The sequence below is a fragment of the Oryzias latipes genome, chromosome 1, assembly GCF_002234675.1.
Source record: "Oryzias latipes chromosome 1, ASM223467v1".
NCBI lineage: Eukaryota > Metazoa > Chordata > Actinopteri > Beloniformes > Adrianichthyidae > Oryzias > Oryzias latipes.
In genome coordinates this window covers 28,730,175-28,757,356 of record NC_019859.2, presented here as the reverse complement: position 1 = coordinate 28,757,356, position 27,182 = coordinate 28,730,175, and the positions used below count along the sequence as shown (strand labels likewise).

The 27,182-nt window shown below is 43.1% G+C and overlaps 1 protein-coding gene across 2 annotated transcripts; it reads left to right on the top strand.

Moving 5' to 3' along the window:
* The first annotated feature begins 1 nt into the window (after window position 1).
* Window positions 2–27,181, top strand: cc2d1a (coiled-coil and C2 domain containing 1A). 2 transcript variants are annotated; one of them, XM_023959693.1, is made up of 28 exons: window positions 2–147; window positions 285–421; window positions 493–628; window positions 705–808; window positions 2,158–2,376; window positions 2,459–2,762; window positions 3,104–3,213; window positions 3,304–3,376; window positions 3,523–3,615; window positions 3,691–3,818; window positions 5,725–5,797; window positions 5,871–6,004; window positions 6,236–6,323; window positions 7,206–7,282; window positions 7,404–7,499; window positions 8,107–8,229; window positions 13,826–13,884; window positions 14,295–14,411; window positions 15,363–15,436; window positions 15,506–15,564; window positions 15,639–15,790; window positions 17,605–17,695; window positions 17,793–17,948; window positions 18,767–18,889; window positions 18,958–19,084; window positions 24,352–24,428; window positions 24,505–24,552; window positions 25,567–27,181. In XM_023959693.1, the coding sequence occupies exons 2-28, from the start codon at window positions 365–367 to the stop codon at window positions 25,597–25,599; spliced, it is 2,931 nt and encodes a 976-aa protein (XP_023815461.1). In that variant the 5' UTR covers window positions 2–147; window positions 285–364; the 3' UTR covers window positions 25,600–27,181. The 2 variants fall into 2 exon arrangements, with proteins under 2 accessions (XP_023815461.1, XP_023815466.1); XM_023959698.1 differs by having other exon boundaries at window positions 282–421.
* The last annotated feature ends 1 nt before the right edge of the window (window position 27,182 follows it).

Below are 27,182 nucleotides of genomic sequence, written 5' to 3'. Positions count from 1 at the left end.
AGTTAAGCCCGGCTGTGGATGTTGTTGCTGTCAGACTAAGCGCGTGAACGGTTCGGTTCCTGCGCTCGTCTGTGTTTTATGAACGTCCTTTGTTTCTGGTGTGGTGTGTCGTAGCGCGATAATCTCCGTGGCGCCAAAAGTCTGCAGGTAAAAGTGTCACTTAGAGCAGGGTTCGGCTGTGTTAGCTGTTGTTGGCTAACAAGTCAAGTCCGCCAATGTTTGTTGCTGTGGTCAAACTGCGCGAGTCTGTAGCGCGAGCCTGAAGCGTGGTCGTCATTCAGTAGACTGCTGCTCCCGGTCTCGCTGAGACCCCGGCGGAACCGGTTCCGAGTCCAGTTCCACAGCCTGACAGGTGTTGGCAGCCATGAGCCGCAGCCGGAACCCGCCTCCGCGGGGCCAAGGAGCAGCGCGAGCCAAACAGGTAAGACTGCTTACCACATGTGCACGTCAGGGATCAGCACAGGTGTGAACGAGCACCTGTCCTTGACTCAGATGGGCCTGCTCCTTGATCTGACCCCGGATGGGGGGATGGATGATGTCGGAAATGATGAAGATTTGGAGGCAGAGCTGCTCAATCTGGTTGGAGGAGGAGGAGGGAGAGCGCAGGGGAAGAAGGAGCAGGGCAGAGGTGAGGTGGGCGGGGCCTTTGGGCTCTGGAGTTTAGGCTTGCTTCTTCCTGATCTGTCGTCTGTGTTTATGTCCAGCTCCTGTTCCAATGGCTGAAATCGAGCGCATGGCAGCGCTTTGTATGAAAGATCTGGATGAGGAAGAAATGGACGACGAAGATTTGGATGATGACGATCTGCTGGTAATACTGGTTAAAAATATTTTAGTCAGAGCTGCTGCACATCAAACCGCTCTGCCAGCACCAAGGAGATGCTTGTTTTTGTTGCTTGGACTGTCCTCCATCCTTTTTTCCATGCGTTGTTTCTCTGGATTGATCCACTGATATCAAATATTTAAGTTCTGCAGCCAAAAATGTAAAAGGCATTTACAGATTATGTCCACAGTTATTTAAGTAAAATAATCCGCTGGTTTGTAGGTCCTGAACATGCTGTGTCACAGTAACGACTAATATTTAAGGCTTTGTGTTGCTATGGGAACCAGTTATTGTATATTTTAAAATTGAAGACATAGGAAGAAACAAAAAGAGTAGAATCTTTGTTCTGAACCACAAATGCACTCAAGAAATGAACAATAGTTTATAAAGTAACTGGATTAAATGATGTTGTTCCCTGACCAGAGAGAAGTGAGACAACATTAAGGTTGTATAGACCCACAACAGTCATGTTCACCTACAGGCTCGCACAACTGAATGCACACAAATACTAACACAGGGCTGAGTGTCACTCTCATCAATAAATCTGATTAGGATTCAGTGCAATTGTTGTGCAATTGCAATTGTTGGAAAGTTATTTGGTCTGAAATGTAAGAAATTCATGAAATCAATAACAAAACTCAGTTTAACCAATGAATTAAGATGTGTTTGTGCTAGCTCCCCCAATGTGCTTTTATATTCTTACGGAAGTGAATATGTCAGGGTTATTGGCTGACGAAGTGTGCATTATTACTTTTTAACGCACGCCGTGGAAGATTGAACCGTCCGACGCAAAGCTGCGGTTGCTTCCGCGAAGTGCATTAAAAAGTATTATACCATGGTCTGGGTGAATACTCGATTCTGATTGGCTGCTGGGTGTACATTAAAGAGTGATAACCGCACGGTGAAAAAAAGTTCCAGTCACCTAGCTTAAATGTTTTGTATCACTCCGCTGGCTTCTTTAAAATAACCTTTTGCTTCATCATTTGGACAAAAACAAGCGGTAACAGGAGAAGTTTCTCTCTGAACTGATGCTTTATTCAACCCATTGGGACGACGTGCGGTTATCACTTTTTAATGTACACCCAGCAGCCAATCAGAATCGAGTATTCACCCGGACCATGGTATAAATGTATTTATTCTTAACAAATCCATAGTTTCGTTTTATCTGAGTGTATTTGTTCATGTATCATAAACATGATATTTTCTGGATTGTATTCTAGTTTTAAACGGTGCTATTTGTGTTTCTCCTCTGGTTTTCATGTCTTTTATCAAATTGAATTTAATTGAACCTAAGCTTAAAGTGGGTTAGATTTCCATGCTTCTGTCTTGGTTCACAGGCAGAGCTGAACGAAGTTTTGGAGGACGATGAGGAGCCAGCTCCTGCTGCTCCTAAAGCGATGCCCTCCTCTCAGCCTGCCCCTTCAGCCAGCCCCCTCGGTGCGGCCAGTTTGGAATCTCGTTTGCTGGAGCGCATCGAAATGTATCAGACGGCCATAGCCAACGCCAAGGCTGCAGGCGAGACGAGCAAAGCTCGCCGTTATGACCGCGGCTTGAAGGTCAGTGCAGAATCCAACTTCCTGCTTAGCACTCTGCTAAGCAACCAGATCCAGAGCATGGTTTCTCCTTTTCTATTTGCAGACATTACAGTCCATGCTAACATCGGTAAAGAAAGGCAAGGCAGTGAATGAGGAGGACATGCCCCCCCCTGTAGCAATTGGAGGAAAGTCCAACATTAAAGCAGAGTCTGAGCCGGAGAAAGAGCTTCCAGAACCTGCTGTCCTGCCTGCGTCTCCCTCCAAACCCAGGAACGAGCCTGCAGCCCCAGTTCCCAACACTAAACCGGTGTGCCTGACCCCCCTGCCGAAGCTCGCTGCCCCCATCACCCCTGATTCACCTGCAATCTCCCCCCTCACACCCAGCCAGCCCAGTGGCCCACACTCAGGTAACAGCTGAAGAAAGGCTTTATAATTCAAGTATGAATTTTAAAAAAATGGATAGAAAATAAAGTAGATTTTTGTTTGGCAAATTCACATACTTGCTATCAAGAAAACTGATTCAGAGATGCAATTATTTGGGGGATTTACTTTTTGTAGAAACAGTTTTAGTATTCAATCTCTTTAACCCAGTCTTACTCGTAAATTAACTCCTTAGCTGCTCTCCTCCTAGAATGTTCTTGCTAAATGTCAGTGAAGTCCTCCAAAGTTGTCAGAACCTCTGGCCGTGGTTGTTCGGGTCCGTTGGCGCCGTGTCCTGTGCCGTGGCTGAAATGACTTTAATCCTCAGAGCTGAAGCAGGCCGTGCTGTACAGGCAGAGGGAGTACAAGGTTGCCGCCCTTCAGGCCAAACAGAGCAATGATGTTGAGCGGGCCAAACATCACTACCTCACTGCCAAGGTGACACAGGCAGGGGGAGTTTGCTCCTGGGGGGTGGGGGGTCTGCCACTAAATGTGAGCTATAGCAGTTCTGCTGTGCTTTCTCTGCAGAAGCTGGACTCGCTGCTGGAGGCGCTGGATCGGGGGGAGGCAGTCCAGCTGAGTTCATTACCCCCTCCTCCTGGTGAGTTTGTCTGACTGCTGAGTGTAACACTCCTGCAGTTAAACTCCGAAAGCACACATGTGCATAAACACCAATGAGCTCAGGTTAGGATTCATGCGCTGCTTGGTCGATTTTCTGTCATAGTTCTGCTGTCTGATCTTCTTCAGGAGATGTGGCTGCAGAGCATTCTGCACCTCCTCCCCAGTCTGCTCCCAAAGCTGCTGCTCCTGCATCCACTCCCACGCAGACGCCCTCTGCAGGTGAGACTGTAGCTAGTGGTACTGGGTTTTTTTGAACACTTGCTCCATAATCATCGTTCTTTTGTGTTTGTAAAGACCTCCCTGCCCCCAGCAGCCTGGGAGAAGCTCTGCAGCAGAGAATGGACATCTACAAACAAGCAGCAGAGAGCGCCAAGAGCAAAGGAGACGACCGCAAGTCCCGCATGCACCAACGCATTGTGAAGGTACACCCAGCACCTAAAAAGAGGTGCTGCACGCTTCAACTCCTTTAATCTCCTTCATGCTTACAGCTGTTTTCAACATTTTAATATGAAAATGTTCATCTCCTTTTGGAGATTCCTGCTTGCTCTTTTGCTCTTCGTCTCACTGCTTTGGATTCTAAAGCTTCTGTCTTTTTGATGGTTTTGGACAACAAACAGGAAAATAAAAAATTAATCCAAATTTTCAAGTCAAAAATCAGTCAGACTTTGAGAAATTCAGCAGAGATTTTTTTTTTCTGGGCATGAAAAATTCCCCGTCAGTCTGCATTCGAGGACGAACAGAACCGGAACCAGGAATCAGGCACGTCTGCAAGTGTGTGACTGAGTAGGACACGTTTTATTAATGAGAGTGCTTTTTATAAATCACAGTATCTGTTCTCCACATTTGACCCATCCTCTGGGGGAGCGGCGAGCTGCACTCGGGTTTGCTGGATTTACCCCTCAATCCAACCCCTTAATGCTGAGTGTCAAGCAGGGAGTCTTTGGTATGACTCGGCCTGGGTTTGAACCCACGACCATCCAGTCTCAGGGCGGACACTCTAACCACAAGGCCACTGAGCTGGTTATGTCTGGTTTTAGAAGGTCTCTGTCAGGGTTATGACTGCTCCTTAACAGAGAGAAGAACCACGAAAATTTTTGTTAGACTTCTGCTGAAGGAGAAGCCCGTCAGTCACAGCGCAATCTGCAACAGAGGAGTTCTGGCTTCCCAGGGTGTCCAGTCTGGTTTTTTTGGGTGGTCGGGTTTGATAATATGAAAGTGGGTCATTCAATCAAGCAGGACAGGAACATCATGTTTTGTATAGTCAGCACCAAGCACGCCAGTGTTATCTTACTGAAAGACAGAACTGAGACACAATCATTTTCTGGTGATAACAGCATGTAAGCAAATGAGAATTATGTAACCCTAACATCCATTCTTGTTTATAATTTCAAACACTTAATAAGTTAACACAGATAAATGGAAGGTACAAACATGAAACATGGTTCTCTAATCATCAGTAAAAGCTTCATACGATGCCTGTGAAGCAGGAGTATTCACACTGGGGGAGTCCTTTTCAGCTTGTTGGACCAGCTGGTAATGGATGAAAGCCTGTGTGGTGGCTTTTGTTATCATGGACTTGACACAAGGACGAGCATGTGTTGTTAGTAGACAAAACAGGCACAAAACAATGAGCATAGGCATCAATAATTTCAACAGAAGATGCCACCATGGACCAGGTGTAAGCCAGGGCCAGTTGTCACTAGTGGTTCTGGCACCAGAAGTTGCAGACTTAGCTTGCAGCTCTGTTAAGTCGTGCCGTGCGGTAGCAATGTCCTGTCCATCACTGGTGTCATCCGGGATGAAAGTGCAGCAGCTGTCTCCAACCATTTTGGACACGCCTCCCGATGATGCGGTTAGGAGGTCGAGCACTGCTAGTCGAGTCGATTTTGCAGAGCCATAGTTCTAATGACTGACATCTCTGCTGCTGATGCGTTGGGAAACTTGTTGGTGGTGTGAAGGAGTCTCAGCAATGCATACCTGTTGATCTCCATGTGGTCCCTTACTTCTGCCCCTCCGATCCATGGAAAGAGTGAATGTCCGAATTTTGCTCCTCCACCCCATGGGACTCCAGTGTCAGTGCTCATTTGTAGGGCATTCACTTGGAACTCAGGCATTTCATGTTTCCGTCGTGCGGGGTGAGGATTAGGGACAGTTTTGTTCATGAAGATGCGTCTCCATTAGATCGGTTGTAGCCAGTTGAAATCTTTTCGTGGATCACAGGCTGTTTGTGTTCCAGTTGATCACCTATGTGACTCTATGATCAGAGCAGCAGCTTCTCCTTTAGGTGGAGCTTTGTGATGAAAATGAATTTTCTCTGTCTTTTAACAGCAATACCAGGAGGCCATCAGAGCTCACAAAGCAGGAAAACCAGTCAGCTTATCGGACCTCCCGGTTCCCCCAGGTAACTTTTAAACGAAGCGCTGAGACTTTGCTTCTTTTACGCTGATCAGTTCCTTAACAAGTTTCTTCTTTAGGTTGTCCAGCGCTTCAGGGCTCTGAAGGGAGTCAGCAGAACTTCCTGAATGTCCTGGAAACGGCGATGAAAATAGCAAATCAGGATGGAGATGCTGAGAGTGTGGAGGAAGACGAACAAAGAGAAGACATTAAGGTGGGGAGAAAGGAAAGAAAGAATGGTCAGGGTGCTGAGGTGCTGCCACAAAAGATGATGGACAGAAGTCCTCTAGATGTTTTCAGCTCCTCCTCCTCTTCTTCCACCTGCAAGTCCACCACACTTCAAGAACTCAGTCATACCTTTCAAATGTTCAGCCCTTTAGCTGCATCTCATTGGAAAAGCCTGAGTGTTAGTTGTGTAACAGTTTGTGATTTGATTCCTCTGCAGCCTGCAGCGCGTCCACCTGTAAACAAAGCCAGATCTGCGGCCCCTCAGGCTCCTGGAGGAGCCTCAGCTTCAAAACTGGGACCTAAAGGTGTGTTGAAGGCTGAGCTCATTAGAGGTGGGACAAAATATCAGTATGGCAAACTATTGCGATGTTTCAACTCAAAAACGAATCCCAGACCCCTCTTTCTCTAAATCCTTTTTTTAAAATAATACCATAGAAGTCCATCAGGTGGCCCTTCTCATGAGCATGACGAACCACGTGTCATATTTGTTTTAACATGCGTCAAAGTCGCTGGCCTGAAAGACTGTCCAAAAGTCTTTCAGGGTTTAATATGGCTGCCGCTCTCACCGCGTGTAGGAGGAGGTTACCCTCAAAAGTTTTTCTCACCCTCATCACGGAGGATGAGGATGATGAGGGAGAAACCAGGTTTATTTATTTTGAAAAACTGTACAAAAGAATCACTGAGTAGTGCAAATCTCTGTCTGGGTTTATGAAATCATTCAGAGACAGGAGCAATGAGAAAATGTTTTGATGTGATTCTGTGTGTGTGTAAATGCTATGAAGTACTTTGCTATATTAAATATGTTTTGAAGCCTTTCAAAAATTAATTGTAGGCCTTTATCTTGCTTTTGTGTCTTGTTTTTATAGCCGTGACACGATTAAAACCGAGAATTCTGCAACCCCCCCCCCAATTAATAATTGTATTTTAGTAATGCTGCAAAATAAAGTTGAAATAAAAAGGTACATTTGTTTAAATTATAGTGATATATCATAGATTACTAATATATTGATTATTTCAATGTTTGCCATATCGTTCGACCACCGATATCGTGAGCCATGTATCGTGAACTGCATCGTATCGTGTGTTACTCTGAGATTCCCAACCTGAGAGCCGGTGTCCGCCTGCCTACTCCAGGATTTTATTTTGAAGGAGAAGCTCTCACCTCTGTTATTTCTTTGCCTTTGCAGGCCAGCAGCAACTGGATTTTTTGTTGCTACGGCGACAGGCTTTTCTACGGGCAGCACTGCGGTCCAAACAGATGAAGGTAAACTTTGGATGCCCTTCCTTCCCTGTTCACTTCCATGTTTTTACCTGGAGATGGATTCACTGCTTATCTGAATATTTCTTTCTAAATGGACAGCCGATGCTTTTTGTCATTTTTCCAGGACATGGTGGGGGCGGCGCAGCACCTCAGGCATGCCAAAGGCCTGGACCCCATGATCACAGCTACCAAGTCTGGCCTACCTGTTGAAATCACCAAGGTTTTGAAAATGTTTTCATGAGAAAATCTGTTCTTGCAGCAGCAGCTGTGATCTGTCAAACCCGCTGTGTGTGTTTGCATCCAAACAACTGCTTCACTGCACATCATCAGCATCATTCTATTGTCAATCTCGTATAGATCCTTCTCATCCCTCATGATTGTGTTCCTTTTGCTCCTCCGTCATGTAACCCCTGCATGTGCCTCATTGATGTCTGCAGGACAGTCCTGTGTTTGTGGATGCTGCTGTTTTAGAAGGGGATGTTTCTTAAAATCATGATGGTGCAGCTTAGTTTCTCAACAGTCCTGAACCTCATAGTTGATATATTTACTTTACTTAGAGTACAGACCAAAAGTCACACTGAAGGCAACAAAACTGTGATGTTATGTATATAATTCCACATGTGTTAATTCACAGTTTTGATGCCTTCAGTGTGACTCTACAATTTTTCATAGTCATGAAAATAAAGCAAACTCTTTGAATGAGAAGGTTTGTCCAAACTTTTGGTCTGTACTCTAAGTCATACCTATGATAGTTGTGGTGTGTTACTGATGTTATGTTTACTTGCGTTTTTCTTCATTGTTTCTCACAACTTTCTTGTTGCTAACAGATTCCCAGTGCTCCAGTGAATGAGGAGGAATACTCGCTGGGTCGCTCGCGGACCTCCCCTCTGTCTCCTCGCTCCAGTGAGAAGTATCAGGCCCTCATGGAACTCCTACGAAAACAGCATGAGGTTGAAACTCTTTTTTTTTTTTTTCCTCAATCAAACCATTTAACGTGGAAATCCATCCATTCATCTTTTCCCAGTTATCTGAAGCTGGGTTGAGGGGGCAGCAGTCTAAGTAGAGAGGCCCAGACGTCCCTATCCACAAAAACGTCCTTGAGTTCTTCAGGGATGTTCTTAGACTAGCTGGGAGACACAGCGATGGGTAAAATACAAGACCTCCTATCTGAAAAAAATCCCTTTTTTAAAATAACTAGAAGATCTCAGTGAAGCAGCTTTTTTCATTGTTCTTAGACACGTACTACTTAGTTTATTTAGAATGGGTACCGACTCGAAGCTCTGTGACATGTTGCTGCCAGTATCATATAGAAACGCGGATTGCGGTGCTTTATAGCGGCTCAGATAAGAACGAGTGAAGCACTGCAGCTGCACAGCGGCTAATGCACGTAGCACCAGGCAAATGCTATTGGCAAAGTGGGCCAAAGTTCTGCAGAACCTCACAGCATTCGATTCTAGTTCAGCAACCTGATGGGTCAGAGTGATGTGTACAACGCTCTGAAAAAAGGCCAACGTCATGTCCATGAGAGGTGAAATCATGTTTACTTCCGCGTGTGAGAAAGCGGGGGCTGCAGCTGCAGCTGCAGTGCAGACCGTCATGTAAAGCATCTTAGCCACATTAACCCTTGAGCTATCCAAGGCACGTTAACGTTGGGAGTGGGTTCATCTAGACCCACCCACAAGACAGAGTGCTGAACCTTTTTTCTTCAATGATTTGTAATCTTTACCGGTGTCCATGGAGTACATGAAATCCTCTTCACCTTTATCCACCTTTATCATGGTAGGGAAGTCAATGTAAGGGTGGGGTCATCTGGACCCCATAGGATAGCACAAGGGTTAAAGCGCTCTCCTTCATCCTGTCATGCTGCCTCGTCACCACACTTTATTGTTACTGGAAAGAATTATTATTTTGTTTTTATCCCTCTAATTTTGAAGTACCATTCAGGCTTCTGAACCGTTTAAAAGAACTGGAGAACTACATTTAGCAATGTTGAAAATAAACAGCACTACATTTCCTTAATTATACTTTTTGAAACCTTATTGGTTAAGGCACATTCATTTATGGCGTAGACAAGAATACGCCTTTTTATTTATTTTTTCATTATTCTAAAAATATTTTGTTGTTGAAATCTGAAAACTTTGACTGTTACATTTAGATATTTAAATTTACAAAAATAAAGCACCATGAATTTGCTTGGGTAGAAGCAACTTAAATTTGAGATACAGTTGCAGAGCTTAATATTTTGATCATTAAATAAATTGAATTTTACATTTTCATTACAATGAAATACGTTTTGAACTTCAGGCATAAGTATTTATTGTGATAAGTCATACTTTGAAAAAATAAAAAAATAAAATTAGTTCCGGTAAAATATAGGGAAACGTGTTGTATCGTGGGGCGCGTATCATATTGCCAGACTCTTGCCAATAAACACCCCTACATGAAAGTCTCCGGGCCCCACTCATTCTGGCATCTGACTGCTCCTTCAAATTTTGTCCATAAAACTTAACAGAAACTTAACAGAACTGACGCTGGAAAAGACGTCGATTTTGGGTACATCGAGAAGAGAAGAGAAGAACATGGGGAGTTTTATCGAGTTTTATCGACTGGTACAAGAGCTGAAAATGTATCATGAGCGTTTTCGGGGATATTTTAGAATGTCCGTCAGTGAGTTCATCTTCTTCGTCTCATTTCTTTGCTGCAGTGTAGACGCTACTTGGCGTATATCTACTTCGCCATGACGTATGTGTGCTCAGCAAGACAGTTTTGTGTTTGAGCACCCCCAAGTTGTGTTTTACTGTAACTTCAGAAGCTTCAGACACGTGTGCAAAAGCGCCATTCTCATTGGTCGTATAATTTTTGACGCAGCGCGTCAAACGAACCCGAAACATTTTTAAAAAAATGACGCTTTTATGCGTGGCGTTTTTCGCGTCGGTGTGCACACTCACATTGGTGCCCTTTTGTTTAGTCACGAGGGGGTTAAACGTCGGCGAATATCGCGCGCAAAATTCGTCCCGGTGTGTACGGGCCTTTAAGGTGTAGAGCAAGATGAAAACCAGTGTTCCCCCTGACTCTCCCAGGGACATTGAGTAGTGTGATCCCCCTTAGTTGGAGCAGCCCCTCTGGTCCCCTTTCTTGAAAAGAGGGACAATCACCCCAGTCTGCGAGACCACAGGAACTATATCAGTTCAAACCAGTGTCGTAAGGTGTGTCGCCTAAGACAGCCCCACAACATTCAGAGACTTTAGGAGCTCGGGGTGGACCTCATTCACCTCATCCTTAAAGCCAACTAATATGACTTGAGTTTTTGCCAATGCAACTGTGTGCTGCTAGGACTGCTGATACCTGTGACCTGCTACGACCCAACCAGACTTGATGAGACTTCTTCAGCTTGACAGCATTCATGAATTCTGGCGACTATCACAGGTTTTGTTAATTGTTGTCTAAAATGGCAACAAAGATGTTATGGCACAAGTGTCAAACTCCAGGCCTCGAGAGCCAGTGTCCTACGGGTTTTCTATAACTAACCTGTGTTTAAGAAAGTTTGTAAAAGAATGCAGAGCTCCCTGTAGATGGAGACATGGTGGACACGATGGAGGGCCTTATAAACCCTATTATGGCAGACAGCAGGGAGACAACAGGAGAGTGTGACTAACAGCAGGACAAGAGACAATTTCAAGGGAGCAGCAGGAACTGTTGGAAGACCTAATGGCTTGTAAAGCCAAGGAGCAGCAAGCCCATAAAGCACAGAATGATGCTCTTAATGATCAAGAGGAAATTGCACAAGCGTATAATACCCATCTCTCCTCCCCAACTGTTACCATTTTTGCAGAAGGACAAGAAGTAATTTTCCTCTGTGACAGTGGTACTACCAGAACCACTTTGAACTTCAAAATAAGGAAAGGACGTTCAAAGTACAAACTATTTATGTGCTGCTAAAGGGGGTCTGTCAAAAGAAAACTCACACTTATTGATCCAGTGACTAACCTCTTGATTACATTTTTAGTAGTATACTACCCCCTCCTGTCCACTAATCTTTTCTGAGGAGAGACCGACTTTGCGCTTAAAGTGGCTACAGGTGCAGGAGGACACAACTATGAAGTGCAACAAACAAACCATTTTTGGTATTGTGAGGCTGATGGTGGTTGGCAGGGAACTGGTCTCTTGTATTCTTGCAATGGTGGAAATAAGTATTTGGTCCCTTTGCTGATGTAGTAGATTTGTCCACTAAAAAAAAGGACAGTCTGTCATCCTAGTGATACGTTCCAGTGAGAGAGAAAATCTCAAAAAAAAAACAAGAAATCCACCTTAATGACTTTATATACATTTATTTTTATGTCATTGAGGGAAATAGGTTTTTGAACGATGTTGACGGAAAGACTTGGTACTTTATGGCGAAACTCTTATTAGTAGTACTGAGGTCAGATGTTTCTTGTAGTTGATGAGCAGGTTTCTGCAGATTTCAGGAGGACATTTTGTTCACTTTTCTTGGCAAAGGACTTCTAAATCATCAAGATATTGTGGCAGTCGCTTGGAAACTCTGAGCTTAATACGTTTTCTATAAAATTGAGATCCAGAGACTGGCTGGGCCACTCCATGACCATGATATATGCTTCTTCTGCCATTTATTGATTCCTTTGGCTATATGTTTTGGGTCATTATCTTGTTAGAAAACTCATTCACAATCCATCACAGGGAAGGATGTTCTCACTCAGGATTTGACAAAACATGACTCCATCATCCTCCTATCCACACGGTGAAGTAAGCCTGTGCAGAAAAACACCCCCAAACCATAATGTTTCCACCTCCATGCTTGACAGTGGGGATGATGTTCTTGGGGTCATTGGCAGCATGTCTCTTCATCCCAACACCACGGGTTGAGTTGATACCAAAGAGCTCAGTTTTACACCACAGCTCCGTCTCCCAATCACTCTCTAAATCATGAAGGTGTTCATTGGCTAACTCCAGGTGGGCCGGCACATGTGCTTTCTTCAGCAGGAGGACTTTGCGAGATGTTAAACCATTGCGGTATTAATAATATTAATAACGTTAATAATGTTTTCATGATCATGGAAATCCCACCAGGTCAGATCTTGTTTGGAGCCCCAGACCTATAAGTGGATTGATGGTCATGTTGCAGCAACAGTTTCCTCCTTAACCCCCAGCTTCTTGCTGATGGTGTTGTAGTCCATTCTTGTCTTGTGCAACAATCTTCTCCCTTAAATCCACTGAAAGTTCTTTAGTCTTTCCGATGTTTGAGAGTCTGACTGATTCTGTGGACAGATGTCTTTTCTACAGGTGATTACTTCAAACAGGTGTCTTCAACTCAGGTGACAGGTTGATTAGTCTACCTGGTTTGTGTGAACCAGAACTTTAGTTACAAAGGGTTCAAACACTTTTTTTTCACTTTAATGAAATCCAAATATACTTGCATAAATTCTTTAAGTCATTTTTTATTTTCTTTGTGATTTTCTATCTCTCACTGTTTAAATGAACCTACCTTTACGATGACAGACTCAATTTCTTTTTAAATGGGTAAACCAACAAAATCAGCAATGGATCAAATATTGTTTTCCTCTACCGATGCCTTGCTGGTACCGCTCAGCCTTTCTGGCACAACCTGAGTGAAAAGAGCCTGGTCATTCTGGTCTCAATGGTGAAGAGTCCAGCTCCGTGGATAGCACCGCCCTTGTGTGCTACCCAAATCCTACGGCGCCAGACCCTTGTAGTCATTCCTGTGGGTTGTTGGCCTATGGGAAGTCTTTTTTGGCTGAGGCTGGTCGGGTCACCAGGGAGGAGGTATTGGCCTGCAAGCCCAAATCCTTAGGAGTGGAACGATTAATTTTAACAACTATTCAATTCTATATTTGTGGATCTCGATTCACTTTTGATTTTGGTTCATTCTTAATGATCCAATTCACTGACATAAAATAGATTCAGGGCATGTTTATCCAAAACTTCATCCAATGTGACTCACAGATGAATACTTGGTACTGAACAGTGCAGGGGAAGTTTTCCAGATTCATTGTATTTCTTATAAGATAATCAAGTGTAAATTACATATGTGTACAAACAAGTAAACAAGAAATCATGGCAAATCCACTCACATTTTAGTTTCATAAAGTTTAACCCACTGTTGTTTTCCACAGCAAACTAATCAAAACTAATAAACAGAAAATTCTAGCTCACTTTATGCTCACATGTCTTTGCTAAATGTGTTTTTCACACATTAGACTGGAATGATGGACTGATCATTTTTTGCTGCCATCACATGTTTTGTCCGCTGTGATGCGTTTGGTGGTTTTATGTTCTAAACCTACCATGCCTCATTCCAAATGTTATTTTCCAATTTAAATTCGTTTATCGATTTATCTCATTTTGAAACAATTTTTTAATTGTATTGTTTGATTCAAATCTGCCTCAGACAGGTCGATCTTGTTCGATCCTAGGAATAAAAATCAATAGATTGTTACACCCCTATAATCTGCTGATTTAAATCTCCCCTGGATGTGCAGCGTTTTTATATGGTCTTCTGTTTGTCCTCAGAAATGTCTGGATCTCTGTCAACAATTCACACAAACAGGAAACATAGGAGAAGCCCTAAAGTAAGAACTTATGTTTTCTTTTTAGATGTGATTTTGTTTTGATGTGCAACATCTATCCATCCAGGAACAGCAAACATGCTCTTGTCCGACATTCTTTTACTCAAAAATAACTTTCATCGTGTTTGAAAAGATTTACCTGTCAGAGCGGCAAATCAGTTTGTGGAAGTGACGTCATTAAGTTTGCAGTCTCACATGACAGTCTTTTGACTGGATCTGCAGCGTCATTTTTCATCTAGTGGATTTAACGTTGTTTTTCAGAGGAGTTTCATGCTGCAGATTTCAAAGGTTCTCTCTCTGTCTTTTCTCTACATAAAATTGACCAGATTTGTGTTTTATTTATGTAATTAGAAAACATCAAACCATCTTATGAAGCCAATGCTGGTGTGAAAACCCTGTTTGTACCTCCGCAGGTGTGAGAAGCTTGCTGCAGAGTCCATGAAGAGCATAGAAATTCTGAAGAAGGCCCACGCCGCAGGTCAACCCGTCCCCAAGTGCCGCTCAGAGGAGAGGACCTTGAACTCACTCAAGTGAGTCTGACTTTGCAGCATTTCCCACATTTTGTTTTGTAGGTTTTATGATTTCTCAAATGTCGTATTGGGTCTCCAGAGCCTCCAGCTCTGCATGTTCTTATGCAGATGAGTCATCAAGTCGTGTCCCTTTGTGGGTCACATTTAGGAGGCTTGTTCACTGTATCTTTTGGACTTGATGAAGAGAGCAGCAGAGAAACATCAGTAAATGAACACTTTGTAATGTCACAGCTGTACTTAGATGTTTAGATGTTTTAAGCATCAGATGTTCTAAAATCTTGTTCTTTTGACAGCATGAGCTTCCTTTTAATCAACTCCAGACAAAAGTTTTTGATGATCAAACAATGGATTCACAATAACATGCATGCTCTGACACAAGCTGCCTTTCATGAGTGATGGAGCTTCACATGATGGTCTTTACTGAGCAGAAAACCTCATTAGATGCTACAGATCCCTTCCTCTTTACAACATTAATGCTACAAAAGCTAAATAAACTTCACAGTAGAGGCCATCCCTTAGCTTCTGTTAGGATTATGAAGCGGTTCAAATATGATGAACATTGTTCCAGGCTTTTTCCTTCACAGCTCTATTCAGATATATAAAAAACTTGGTGTCAAAGAATTCCAGACGAGCACAAACAGCCGTTAGTAATTTCTCCTTCATGATCAATTTTCAAACGATTGGCACTTCTGAGAATTAAAAGGGACACTATCCTTTTGTCACTACCAAATCAGAGTCCCTAACTGGTCAAAGTTTGACCTGGTTTAACGTTCAACATGCGTTCAATGGCCAATGGTTCAATGGTGTTCAGTTTTGTACGTGGAAAAATGCACGTCTACATAGTGTTTTCATTGGAAGTGGCCGCTTGAATGCGTGTTGCCGAGGGCGGTTCTAACATAGCTTTAGAAGTGAAGATGCAGCCACTCTCTGACTGCTTCCCCTGTCATGCAGGAGGAACTCCAACCTGACGGCCAGTGACATGGTCCTCTACATTGTGCGTGGGACCAGCCTCCCTGCTCCTCCAGGTATAGAGCCTCCTTTGTGATGAGCGGCCGTGCCTGCTTGGTGTTTTCACGCTTTCTGTTGCCCCACAGGTGTCTCTCCCAGTGACCTGGATGCCAGCGTCAAGTTTGAGTTTCCCTTTCCCAGCTCCGTAAGAGTCTCTCTTAGTGACTGAATGTGGGTTTCAGCTCAGAGAAATGTTTTTCTGAAGTAATCCGTGTTTAGGAGGAGGCCCAGAGGGACAAGACCGGCACAGTGAAGAACACCAACAACCCAGAGTTTAAGGAGAACTTCAAGCTCCACATTAACCGCGGCCACAGAGCCTTCAAACGGGCTGTTCAGTCCAAAGGCATCAAGTTTGAAGTCATCCACAAAGGGTGAGTCAAACGCAGCTTCCCCACTTTCACCGCCACCATGTTGGCTCTAGAGCAGGGCTCTCAAACTCGCGGCCCACGGGCTATTTGCGGCCCCCAAGATGATATTTTGCGGCCCCCGCCTTATTATTAAAGTTCAATGTTGGTGCGTCCCGCCAGTTTGTATGCATGACACTTTTTCAATGTTATGTGCGGAGCTGACGAACCAACCAATCACAGTGGTTGTGGTCACAGTATGACTCTTGGGGGTGTGACAATGACCAGGCTTGAAAGCAGGAGAACATTTAGGGAAACCTAAAAGCCCCCTCCCATGACCACATTTAGGACTTTCTTACTTTACTTTTTAGAACGTATTTATTCGCATGTAATTTTCTAAATACATGCAGTCAGTGCTGAACTTGTTTCTGGGTCGCACGGACCCAGAAACAAGTTCAGCACTGACTGCATGTATTTAGAAAATGTGAGATCAATGCGAAGCTGCAGCGAGACTGAAGGAGAACAGGAAGTTGGAGTTGTCCTTAACATTCAATTTAGTTTTAATATGCCTCTCCTCTTTAGTATGATCTGTGTTATCATATCTTTTATAGTTATTTGAATGTTGTGTAATGTATGTGCCAGTAGCCTCTTTTTAATCAATAGGTATTTTAAATTAATTTAATTGATCACTCAACTACAAAAACCGTCAGGACACCGTTTCCCATAATGCATTGTTTTGTAGTCAATGGGCGGCTTGCGGTCAGCAAAGTACGCGTAGGTTGGGGCCTTGATCCCGCCCCTTTCTCGTTATATTTTTGTGATGATTGACAGGTGATGTTGGAGCAAAAACATACGTCACACACCAGGTGATCTGCGCAGCGTTACGTCCACCTGGGTGATCTCAAACACGCTTGTTGTACATCTTGGCTGCACTTATTTGGTGTCGCCATCATGAATTTTCATCCGTTTTTGAGCCTTTTTTTGATCTCAGGTATCTGTAACAATTGTTCTGATCTCCAGTTAACAGCGCCCGTTCTTTTATGAACCACTTTTTGATTTCAACTATGAAAATATAGGAGTGGCTGACCGGCTGATCTACAATAACTTGTGACCAGGGTTTAAATGTGCAAAAAGTCATAAGAAAGAAAATCCAAAAATGGTAACTCTGAATTTTGTTTCTGCTTTACTGATTTGTGTTTTAAAGAGTAAACTTTAAAAAAAAAACATTCAACACAAACTTTAAACTGGGAGCACATACTCTCTTATCATCCTTAAATTTCAATAAGTCCAAGTACAGTCCAGATTCAAATCATCTTTAAGCCACACTGAGGGCCTCAGCTGTATGGGAGGAAGTGCTGCCAGCAGTAAGAAGAAGGCAAGAGAAGCCGTGTTCAGAAGAACCATTGATGGAGGTTACAGAACTGTAGAATCTGAGTCTTCTTTTGTGTTTACTACTAATAATTTAACAGTGTTAACTGAACTGTGTTAATAAGGACGTTTAAGTCAGAAAACAGCAGATATAGAAGACTGAATAAACAGAAAAGAATTACTCATTTATTTACTTATTGATTTTTTTTATTTGAATGAGAATTTTATAAGTAAATTTTGTACAGAAAACAGTTAATAATAGAGTATAGTTAATAGTATATTATATGTTCCATACAAATTTACTGGCTCTCAGACACTCACATGTTGCGTGTGTGTGTGCGCTGAAGTTGCGGCCCAGCCTGAGCTAGACCCCGCCTTCAGTGGCCCCCAGGCAAATTGAGTTTGAGACCCCTGCTCTAGAGGTTTGTGCCAGTTCTGTGTGTTTCCAGCTGTTTCTGCTGTTCTGTTCTCAGAGGTCTGTTTAAGACGGACAGAGTGGTGGGCACCGCACATCTGAAGCTGGAGGCTCTGGAAACCCACTGCGACATCAGAGAAATCATAGATGTGAGTGCTCTGCATGGGGAACGTGCACTCCACTACACTGACCGTGCACGTGCGCTGTGCACTCCACACACAACTCTGACTGTGTGCATCTTTACAGGTGTTTGATGGACGCAAGGCTACTAGTGGGAAGTTGGAGGTGAGGGTAAAGATCCGAGAGCCTCTGTCAGGAGCCGAACTGCAGCCCGTAACGGAGAAGTGGCTGGTTGTGGAACCAGGCTCATCGCTGTCCCCCCCAGAGAGAGGCAAAGAGCAGGTGAGAGGGACCTGCATTAAGAGTTCTGGGTCCTATTTAACTCTTTAGCCGATTCTTACCTTATCTCTCTCAAAAGCAGGAATGACGGCATGGAAATATCTGAGCCATCTGAGAATGTTGTTGGTTAACATTTGGCCCCCTGATGTCCAGGACTGATGGAAGAGGCTTGTGATTTTGTTTTTAAGTGTTTGCTGGAAAACTGACTCCATAAATTCACTCATGGATGTTTAAGAAGCTACCGAATCAGGACACTTGCAGTTGACTATCACAGCCTTCAAGTTAAGATGTGCAAGTGTTAAGTCAGTCCCCCCCCCCGTGTCTAAACACACCTGCAGTGTGAAGGCCGTCACCTTCAGGCGTGTCGAAGCCCTGATGGTTTAAGGTGACTCCGCTGCCCTTTTCCTGTCTTGTATCTGCAGGGAGGTAGATTTTCTCCTTAATGTCTTGAATAGAAACTCTCTTCCTGTCATCAACCACTGGTTGTTCATCCAGAGTCTTCATCAGTCCTTGAAGATCATTTGGATCCACAGCTGCACTAAAGTCATAGTTCAGATGCTGCTGCTTGTTTCTGTCAGTAATGACTGCAGATAATCCTAATCCTTGATCAATTGATGCTTTTTATCAGGAGACTGTAAAACACAAAGATGTGACTCAAAGGCCCCAGTTCTTTCATCTGCAGTCAGGGCCCCCTCCCTAGAGCAAAGTCAGGGTGCCTGTCACGCCTTCATCCCATCTTGGTTTTGCAGTGAAGCTCTCCCACACAGTCTGCTTCATCTCTGCTGCTGGTTTCAGTGAAGATGTTTGTGTGTTTGCACCAGGCTCCATCTCCTCGCTCTAAAGCCAGACCTGAAGCCAGCAGCCACACCAACACCTCCCCCCCTCAGTACAAACTCCACAGCTTCAGCCTCCTCAACTACGACAAGGAGCGGTTGGAGAGGAAGGTATTTATTCGTCTGAGCCCTCTTCACGTCTTGCTGAAGGTGTTTCCCTCATTGGGTTCTTCTCTCAGATTGTAGAATATCAGAGGAGTCGGCGGGATCCGCCGCCCGACCTCTCCTGTCAGCTCAAGGAGGTTGTGCACAGGCTGCAGTGGCAGAAGGCTCAGCTGGAGCGGGCGTCCCCTGCGCTGCTCAAAGGTACAGCTCTCCTGCTCTCTAGTCCACAGTGCAGATGAAGCTTCAAGCTCCTGTTTACTTTTTCAGTGCTTAAAGAAGACATGAAATGGTGTTCTGTTACGTCGGCGATGTTCCTCTTGTGCTCTTGACATGTTGGTGGTGGGACCAGTCAGGATCTCTGAGTTCAGCTGAGGTGGTCAGCATCTCCACCGAGAGGAGGAGGCTCCCTCCAGGTTTTAATTAAGTTATGTGTGTTTACGAGCGGTAAACATCACATATACAGATGACAGAAATAAAGTGTCTTTACGTCCCACTGGACTGAAACTGAACAAGCGAGTCAGAGGAAGGAAGCATTTGGGGGATTTTATCAGCAGTGGATCAACCCACACCCACTTTGGAAGTCTGTAGCCTTGGAAGCGATCCTCTGATTCATCCAGTCTAAACCATAAGGAAACCTCCACGGTCTTCTAACTTCTACTTTAGATTAATATATTTGTGCTAACTTCAGACAGACAAAGCAAAATAAACATCTCATGAACAAACAGTTTTACAACAAAATGTCCAAAGATGGAAAAAAATCCTCAATATTGAGGCAGTCTGGCAAAGAAATATTGACACCTTTTAAGTATGATTAAAAAAAAAACTATTTACAAATATTTACACAACTTTTCACAGAAAGCTTTGGTTTCTGTTGCTGACTGCTGCATTATTGAGTTTAAAATGAAAAACTGGGTGTGAGCATGAAATAGTTCATGTGTTTGTGCGGAGAGGAGGAGCTTGATGAAAAGTATGACTCCTGCTCTGATCACATCCACCATCTGACCCAAACCGCCTTGGAGTTCCTGTCTCACCTTCATCTGCAGCAGCAGCAGAAGCTCTCCTCCTCTTCTTTCTCTGAAAACACCAGCTGGCATCTTACTTGTCCATCACATCCAGATGTTGCTGATCAGAGCTCAGGCTGGTTGTAAGCTCTGACCAGTGTTTAGTGTCTGACTGCATGAGAGAGCAGTGATGGAAGCTGTCCCCCCACGTTGGGGGGTACTGGGTCCCAGCAAGGCAAAGCTGAGGAGTTGGTAATGCAGCAGGAGGAGACTATCTCCTCCCTCCCTGTCCATCCCCTCAATAACCGCTAAACCTCTTCACGGATATGATGATCATTCATCCTGGATCTGTGGCAAACATTCATGCACCTCTTTAGTACAAATCCATCAAAGTTTGCAGGTTCAAACTTTCTGTGTGACTTCTCACCTCATGTGATGCTTTAATAATAATCATAATTAATAAATAAACATCATAACTATCCAGATTAAGAGTTAAAAGCAGATACACAGAAAGTAGAGATTTAGATCCAGTGATCCACAAATGAAAGAAGTGACCAACCTTTGACCAAAAAAGGAGGATTCGTATTCTTTCCAGTGTCTCACCTCGCAAATTAATTCATCTAAACAAGTTGTACATGCAAACAAACACTTGGGAATCTGTAATAAAACATTGTAGGTGCAAAACAATTGTGTGCTTTTGGAATACCAATTTTTCCTCTGATGAAGATCTGTGGCTTAAGAAACTACGTAAGAATTTTGTTTTAACAGATTTGCAGCCTGAGAAGTCTTATGCACACATTTAAAAACGTTTTCTGTCATTAGAAAAAATGTTCAGACCCCGATATTCTGAACAAATCCAGGAACTACATAATATTGAGTTAAAAGCATTTTACGGGGACATGTATTTATTGTTGAATGTTGTTTAGACAGAACACATATATTTGAGTAAAATCCCTGTTGGCTGCTTTACTCTTTAAAACAAAAACACAAATGACACCATTAATAAAAACAATGAGTGCCAAGAAGTCACTCAGGTCTAGATCAATTTAAACACCAATCGTACCTTATTTCTGTAGACAAATTGTTGGTTTGAAGACACCAGCAAATTCTGTGCAGCTTTAATGATTTTTAATGTCTGGAAGCTTTTTGAAGGAAAACAACTGAGAAAAACGACCACAACTAATTCAAAAGTTTTTTTAAAGTGTTGCCTAGACAACCAATAACAATATATTTTAGTTTTCGCGAGGTTTTCACACAGTGTTTCTACTGTTTTGGTCCATTTCTTTATTTAGATCTCCTCTAGAGCAGTGTTTTTCAACCAGTGTGCCGTGGGAGATGGTCAGGTGTGCTGTGGGAAATTACCCATTCACTGATCTAAAAACATTTTCCATCTCCAGGATATCAGCTCTGTGTTCATCCAAACAGGCCCTGATAAATCACTGAGTAGTTAGGAATATGAAAGATCATAAAATACTTTTTTCTTTGTGTTTATTTGATTCTATTAAAGACACTTTGATAACAATGACCGCGATTTAGCCGTAGCTTCAGTTGTTTTCGGAAAAGTCCCGCCCCTTTAACTGTCTCCACCAATCATTCTTGGAGGCTTAATCATACGTCATAAGTCTGACCAATCAGAAGTGGGTAAAGTCTTCACTTCCTTGTTCTGATTCTGCTCATAAAGTCTGTCAGTTCTAACAAAATACCAGCTAAAGCTCGTCTTTAGCGGTGTAGCTTTCCGTGTGATCCGGTGTCAGACCGTGGAACAAGTGAACAAAATAATGAAGCTCAGAGAGTGTCTACGATCGGCGGCAGTATCACACTATATCTCTCATGATGCATCGGGGTAAAGTGACAGCGTCTCAGCGTAAAATAAGTCTTCACTGTTAAACGTCTTGAAACCACAACGAACACGTTAGACAGTTTTTAAATCTTCAACAGGTCAACAGTTTAGTTCTCCTTCAAGGTTTGTGTTTATTAACAGCCAAACATCCCAGAGTTTGGTCCAAGTCATCTTTCTAACTAAAACACTTTTCTAATAATGTCTGGATTATTTTATATATTAAACTTAAGAAGAAGTATTAACATTTAAGAAACAGGATTAAGGTGAAGTGGCCAACAGACACAATTAAACTAAATTGAAACAATTTAATCATCTAAAAAGAAATAAAACATTTTTGTTAAAGTTTTCAAAGACTTTTGATTAAGACAAGAGAAATACTAATAAAACTTCAACATGTTCGCTTTTTATGTAGCTACAGAAAACAAACATAATGTTAGTCTTTTTGTGTAAAATGTATCAAACATATTGTGATCATATTGTTCAAAAATTACAGTTGCCTTTGCACTAACATTGAAAAAAAATATTTAAAAAAAAACAAATCACTATTTAGAAAGAATATATTGGGTTATTTTGTGAGGTTACATAAAATAGCATGTTAATAAATTGAAGGGTAGAACAACTACCAGGGTCAAATTTCAAATAGTTTAGTTGAAAATGATTACGGAAAACTAACTTAACTTTTATTACAACTTCTAGAAAAAACAGCTGCAACTTTCAGATTTTTCTGCCACAATCATCACAAAAATGCAAGTGAGATTGCAGAGACTGTACATCAATGCAGACTATGAGTTTCTCCTTTTTTCAATTTTTGGAGGCTTGTGTGCCGCAGGATTTTTGTAAAGGATATAGTGTGCCTTGGCTCAAAAAGCTCTAGAGGAGTGTTGCTTTGGGGCTGTCATTGGACAACATAGACTTTCTACCCCCTTTAAAGACTATTATAAGGGACTGGCTAGACCGCTCCAGGATCTTGATATGCTTCTCAAAGCCACTCCATTGTCCTGGCAGTGTGTTTGGGATCATTGTCATACTGAAAGACTTAACCATGTTCAATGCCATTGCTGATGGAAGGTAGTTCCACAATACATGGCCCTGTTCATTCTGACGGTCACTTTATCAAACAAATAGCCCCAAACAATGATGTTTCCACCGCGACGGTGAACCAAAAAGCTTTAATTTGGGCATATGACATTCTGCTAATACAATCCTCTTCTGGATCATCCAAATGTTCTCTAGCAAACTTTAGACGGGTCGGCACATGTACTGGCTTTAGCAGGGGGATACGTCTGGCACTGCAGGATTTGAGTCCCTGATGGCGTAGTGTGTTACTGATGGTAGCCTTTGTTACTTTGGTCCAGCTCTCTGCAGGTCAATCCTTGGGTCCCCCTGTGTGGTTGTGGGATGTGTTCTCACTATTCTTGTGATCATTTTGACCCTGCAGGGTGAGATCTGGCGTGCAGCTTCAGATTGGGGAGAGATTGTCGATGGTCTTGTATGTCTGCCATTGTATACATGTCTGGCACATGAGAAACCAGGTTTTGATTTCCAGGAGGCGCAACGAGCAATTAACATAATCCTTTGGCAAGACCCTTTACGCTAGTGTCTACCTCATACATCATGAGAGACACTGAACCACGTCATGCCGGCTCAGACATCGCCCAGCCAAACAAGGTCTGTGTCAGGTGCTGGGGAGCCAGACCACCCTGATAGAAAGTTGGCTACTGGAACAAGGTGAAAATGGACTAGATGTGGGAAAAGATTCTGTTAGAATGCTACAACACAAATGATCCTACTCAGAGAAGTAACATGCAGAGAGTGTGAAGTTAATGAATGCCTTCAAACCTACAATCAAGGATAACTGCAAAGCATTTAGTAGCTCAATGTTCCAAGAGGGGGTTACACCAACCTCCCAACCACCACTGGAGACATAGCTTCAATAAATACCATTACACTAAACAGGGCAGCAGCTGACCTAAAAGCTAAGGTCATGGCCAGGATGAACACCAGGCAACCGCAATACCAACCGTTGAGTGAAGTACCACCTGAAAGTGTCCTGGAAACTGTGAATGAAATATTGAGAGTAAGTTCTACCGTGACAATCATTGAAACCAATGAATTGGTTTACACTTCAGCAGCAGTGATCCTGGAGATGCTTGGCTATAAGAGCAACCATGGCAGAAAAAAATACCCACCATGGAGGAAACACACAGAAAACCAGACCGGTGCAATGAATGTTGTCCCAGCTGACCCCCCTCCACACACACACACCACACACTTGTATAATGCTGTCTTCTCTGAGGTTTTATTCACATTACCGGTACACTGCAAACTATTTGCTACTTGCAATTGCAAAGATGTAAAACCTTGTTTTTTGACATTCAAGATATTTGAACAATCTTCAAAGACCACTGGCACCAAAGCAACAAGCCCATACCATGATGCTACCACCACCATGTGGAGCAGCTGATGTCCGGTTGAGTTTGATGTGATGTGGTGCAGACAGATTTCATTTATTGTTCCTCTCCCAGCAGTGTTTTATGATGATGCATTTGATCTTCTCAGCCTTAGCGCTGATGTGAGCAGATTCCACACGGCAGATCTTGTAACCTGAATTCTTCTCTTTCCGTCAGAGTATGAAGTTGTGCTGCAGCGCTTCGTCCAGGGACTTTCTGAGTCTGTGAAAAAATACTCCAGCCAAGGAAACAGAGTGAGTTTGGGGCTGGGGGGGTAGTTGTTTGTTCCCTGCTTTGTCGGATGAAGACGCTTTCACTCGCTTTGAACAGGAGGCTGCCAAGGACGCTCTGGGGAGGCTGAAGATGGTGGAGAATGAGGTGAGTGCATCTGTCTGTGCCATTGACAGTATATGAGAACTGGACTAAGTGACCCCGCCCCTCTCACGTTCCAAACAAAAATCAAAAATCCCATAGACTTCTATAGAGAAATAAACAGCTATTACTGAGTCAGTCTATTTGTCAGAATAACCTTTTTATGCTCTGATACGTTTTTTTTAAACGTGTATTGCTAATTCTAGTTTTTTCAGGACTATTTTTTTCTGCAGTACAAGTACAAATTATAAATTGACCAATCAGATGGCTCAATAAAGGTAGGTGGTCTTGCCACAAACATTTGAAATGTTTGATTAAAAAAACAAACTAAACCGCAAAATCCTCACAGCAATACCACGATAACATGAATATTATTGTTTCACTTTCACCTACACAGGTCACATAGACAAGTATCTATTATTACTTAATTTTGAAATTTGACTTAATTTCCATATTGTTTCAAAAACAAAAAGGATGTTTTTGCTGCCTTTTTCTGACTTTGAGCGTCCATGACAGTGTGTACAACCCTGTGTGTAGTCGGGTTTGGTGCACTTGGTCATTTTCACATTAAAGGTAAATAAACCTACCATGCCTTAATCTAAATGGTATTTTCTCAAAGCGATTATAATCAAGGTATTTTTTAACGATTTTATAATGGTTTTGGTGAATTTGATTTGATTGAATGACCAACTTGCCTCAGACAGATCGATCTGGTTGCATAAACTGATTCATTGATTAATCATTACACCTGTATTTGTGTATTTTGTGCATAAGGAGTCTCACAACCCTTCATGCACTTGTAACTCTGATCTGTGCGTGAATGTGGTTTTGTCTGCGATTGGTGCATACTATTTAAAGGTTTGTATGCGTAGGAGCCGTTCTGAATTTGTTTTTAGTTCTTAAGCTGCTGTAATTTGAAGTTGTGCGTGCGGAAATAGTGAGTCCAGTTCTCTTATACAGTCAAAGGCGCCAACAGCTCTCCCTGTAGAACCTGTGAGAACATGCTCTTCTCTCATCCAGCTGGAGTCTCTGCAGAGGAAACGCCACAGTTGAGTGTGGAAGCGTAAGACGGCTGTCACCCCCATCTGAGGCTTCAATCTCCAAACGCTGCACCGCATACAGAGCCTCCTTCACTTTACTCAGCTGGCATTGAAGGCTGCTGTGTGAAGACCTGCTTCTTTGGCATACCCCCCCCCCGAACGGGACCAGCCCACTATGACTGAGAAGCTCACATGAAGAGGGTGTTTACAGATGGGGATGGACACTTTTTTAACACTAAACAAAACTGCTTTGTCTGCTTTCCTTTGGGAATCGATGGGAAGAAGTCCATGTAAGAGATGCGACCAAGGCTGCAGATGACCAAGACGTGTGTGTGTGTGTGCGTGTGTGCATGCGTGTGTACCTGTGCATGTGTGGGCGTGTGTGTGTGTGTGCGCGTGTACCTGTGCATGTGTGGGCGTGTGTTCTAAAGTGACATCAATTGATGGACTGGGGTCGTATTTAACTCCTCTGCAGGTTTTCTGTGTGTGATAATCTTAATCTAATCTGTCTGCTGCAGTTTTCCCAGATTACAGTAATCTGCTTCATTTGGTTGCTCTGATAAGAGGCTAAAACCTTGTCTTGGAGGTGCTGGAGCCTCCATCCCTCAGTGAGGGGTTAATGTTTGAAGATGATGGAGGTGTATAGGGAGGGGATGTGGGAGGAGCTTGCATCTGCATTTCTGCTTTGTTGTAATCGGCTGTTTCCTGTCGGTCTCCTGACTTTCTTCATGCACGTTCTTTTCTCTGGAATTCAAGATTATTCTGCCGTAGGTTGGCTTTGGGTTTCTTTGAACTCTCTGATTCTGTTGAATGTGGTCAATAATGGACGGCTGCTGCTCACTGGGATGGACTCGCCTCCTGCTGCTGCGTGCTGAGGAGCAGCAGCGCTCCACCAAACTGCTGAGTCCTGCAAAGAGTTTCATTTCTGCTCAAACCTTCCACACAGAGTGAAAACACAGATGGCCTGCAGAAGATGCTGAGGGGTTCTCCGTGTTCTATGATTAGGAGAGGAATTGCTTTTTACATCAAATGGAATATTCTTTGGTCTGAAGTAGCATCATCACACAAAACTGAATGAAATAGATTCTTTATTTAAAATCATTACAAATCTCAGATTACAGAACAGTTTGATTCTAGAAGGAAATAATTCATTTATAAATATTTGGTTTCATTTTTTCAAATAAAACGAAAAGTTCAAACTTTGTTTGGAAGACGGAACGTGTCAGTTTAGCCTCTGATGGAAGATGTTTGACTGCAGAGGATGACCCTCCTCTGACAACCCCCCCCCCCCCCCCCAACCTTATCTCAACCTCTGAGGCTGTCAGGTTGTCATGGCAACAAGCTCATCCGCATTCAGTGTGGCAGGCCAGAGGAAGAAGAACATACTGTTAAATGTCTTTTGGCGCGCTTGCGCAGTGTCCTCGCTCCTCTGCTGTTCAAGCCAATCATTATGTGTGTCTAATCAATGTTCTGCATACGGTGTGTTTTACGGCGGGAACCTGAAAGCCTGCTTATTCAGGCTGTGTGTGGGGGCGGGGTCAAGACAAACTCATGTGTACAAGGACGCAGTCCTAAAATAAACAAGTAAACAATCAG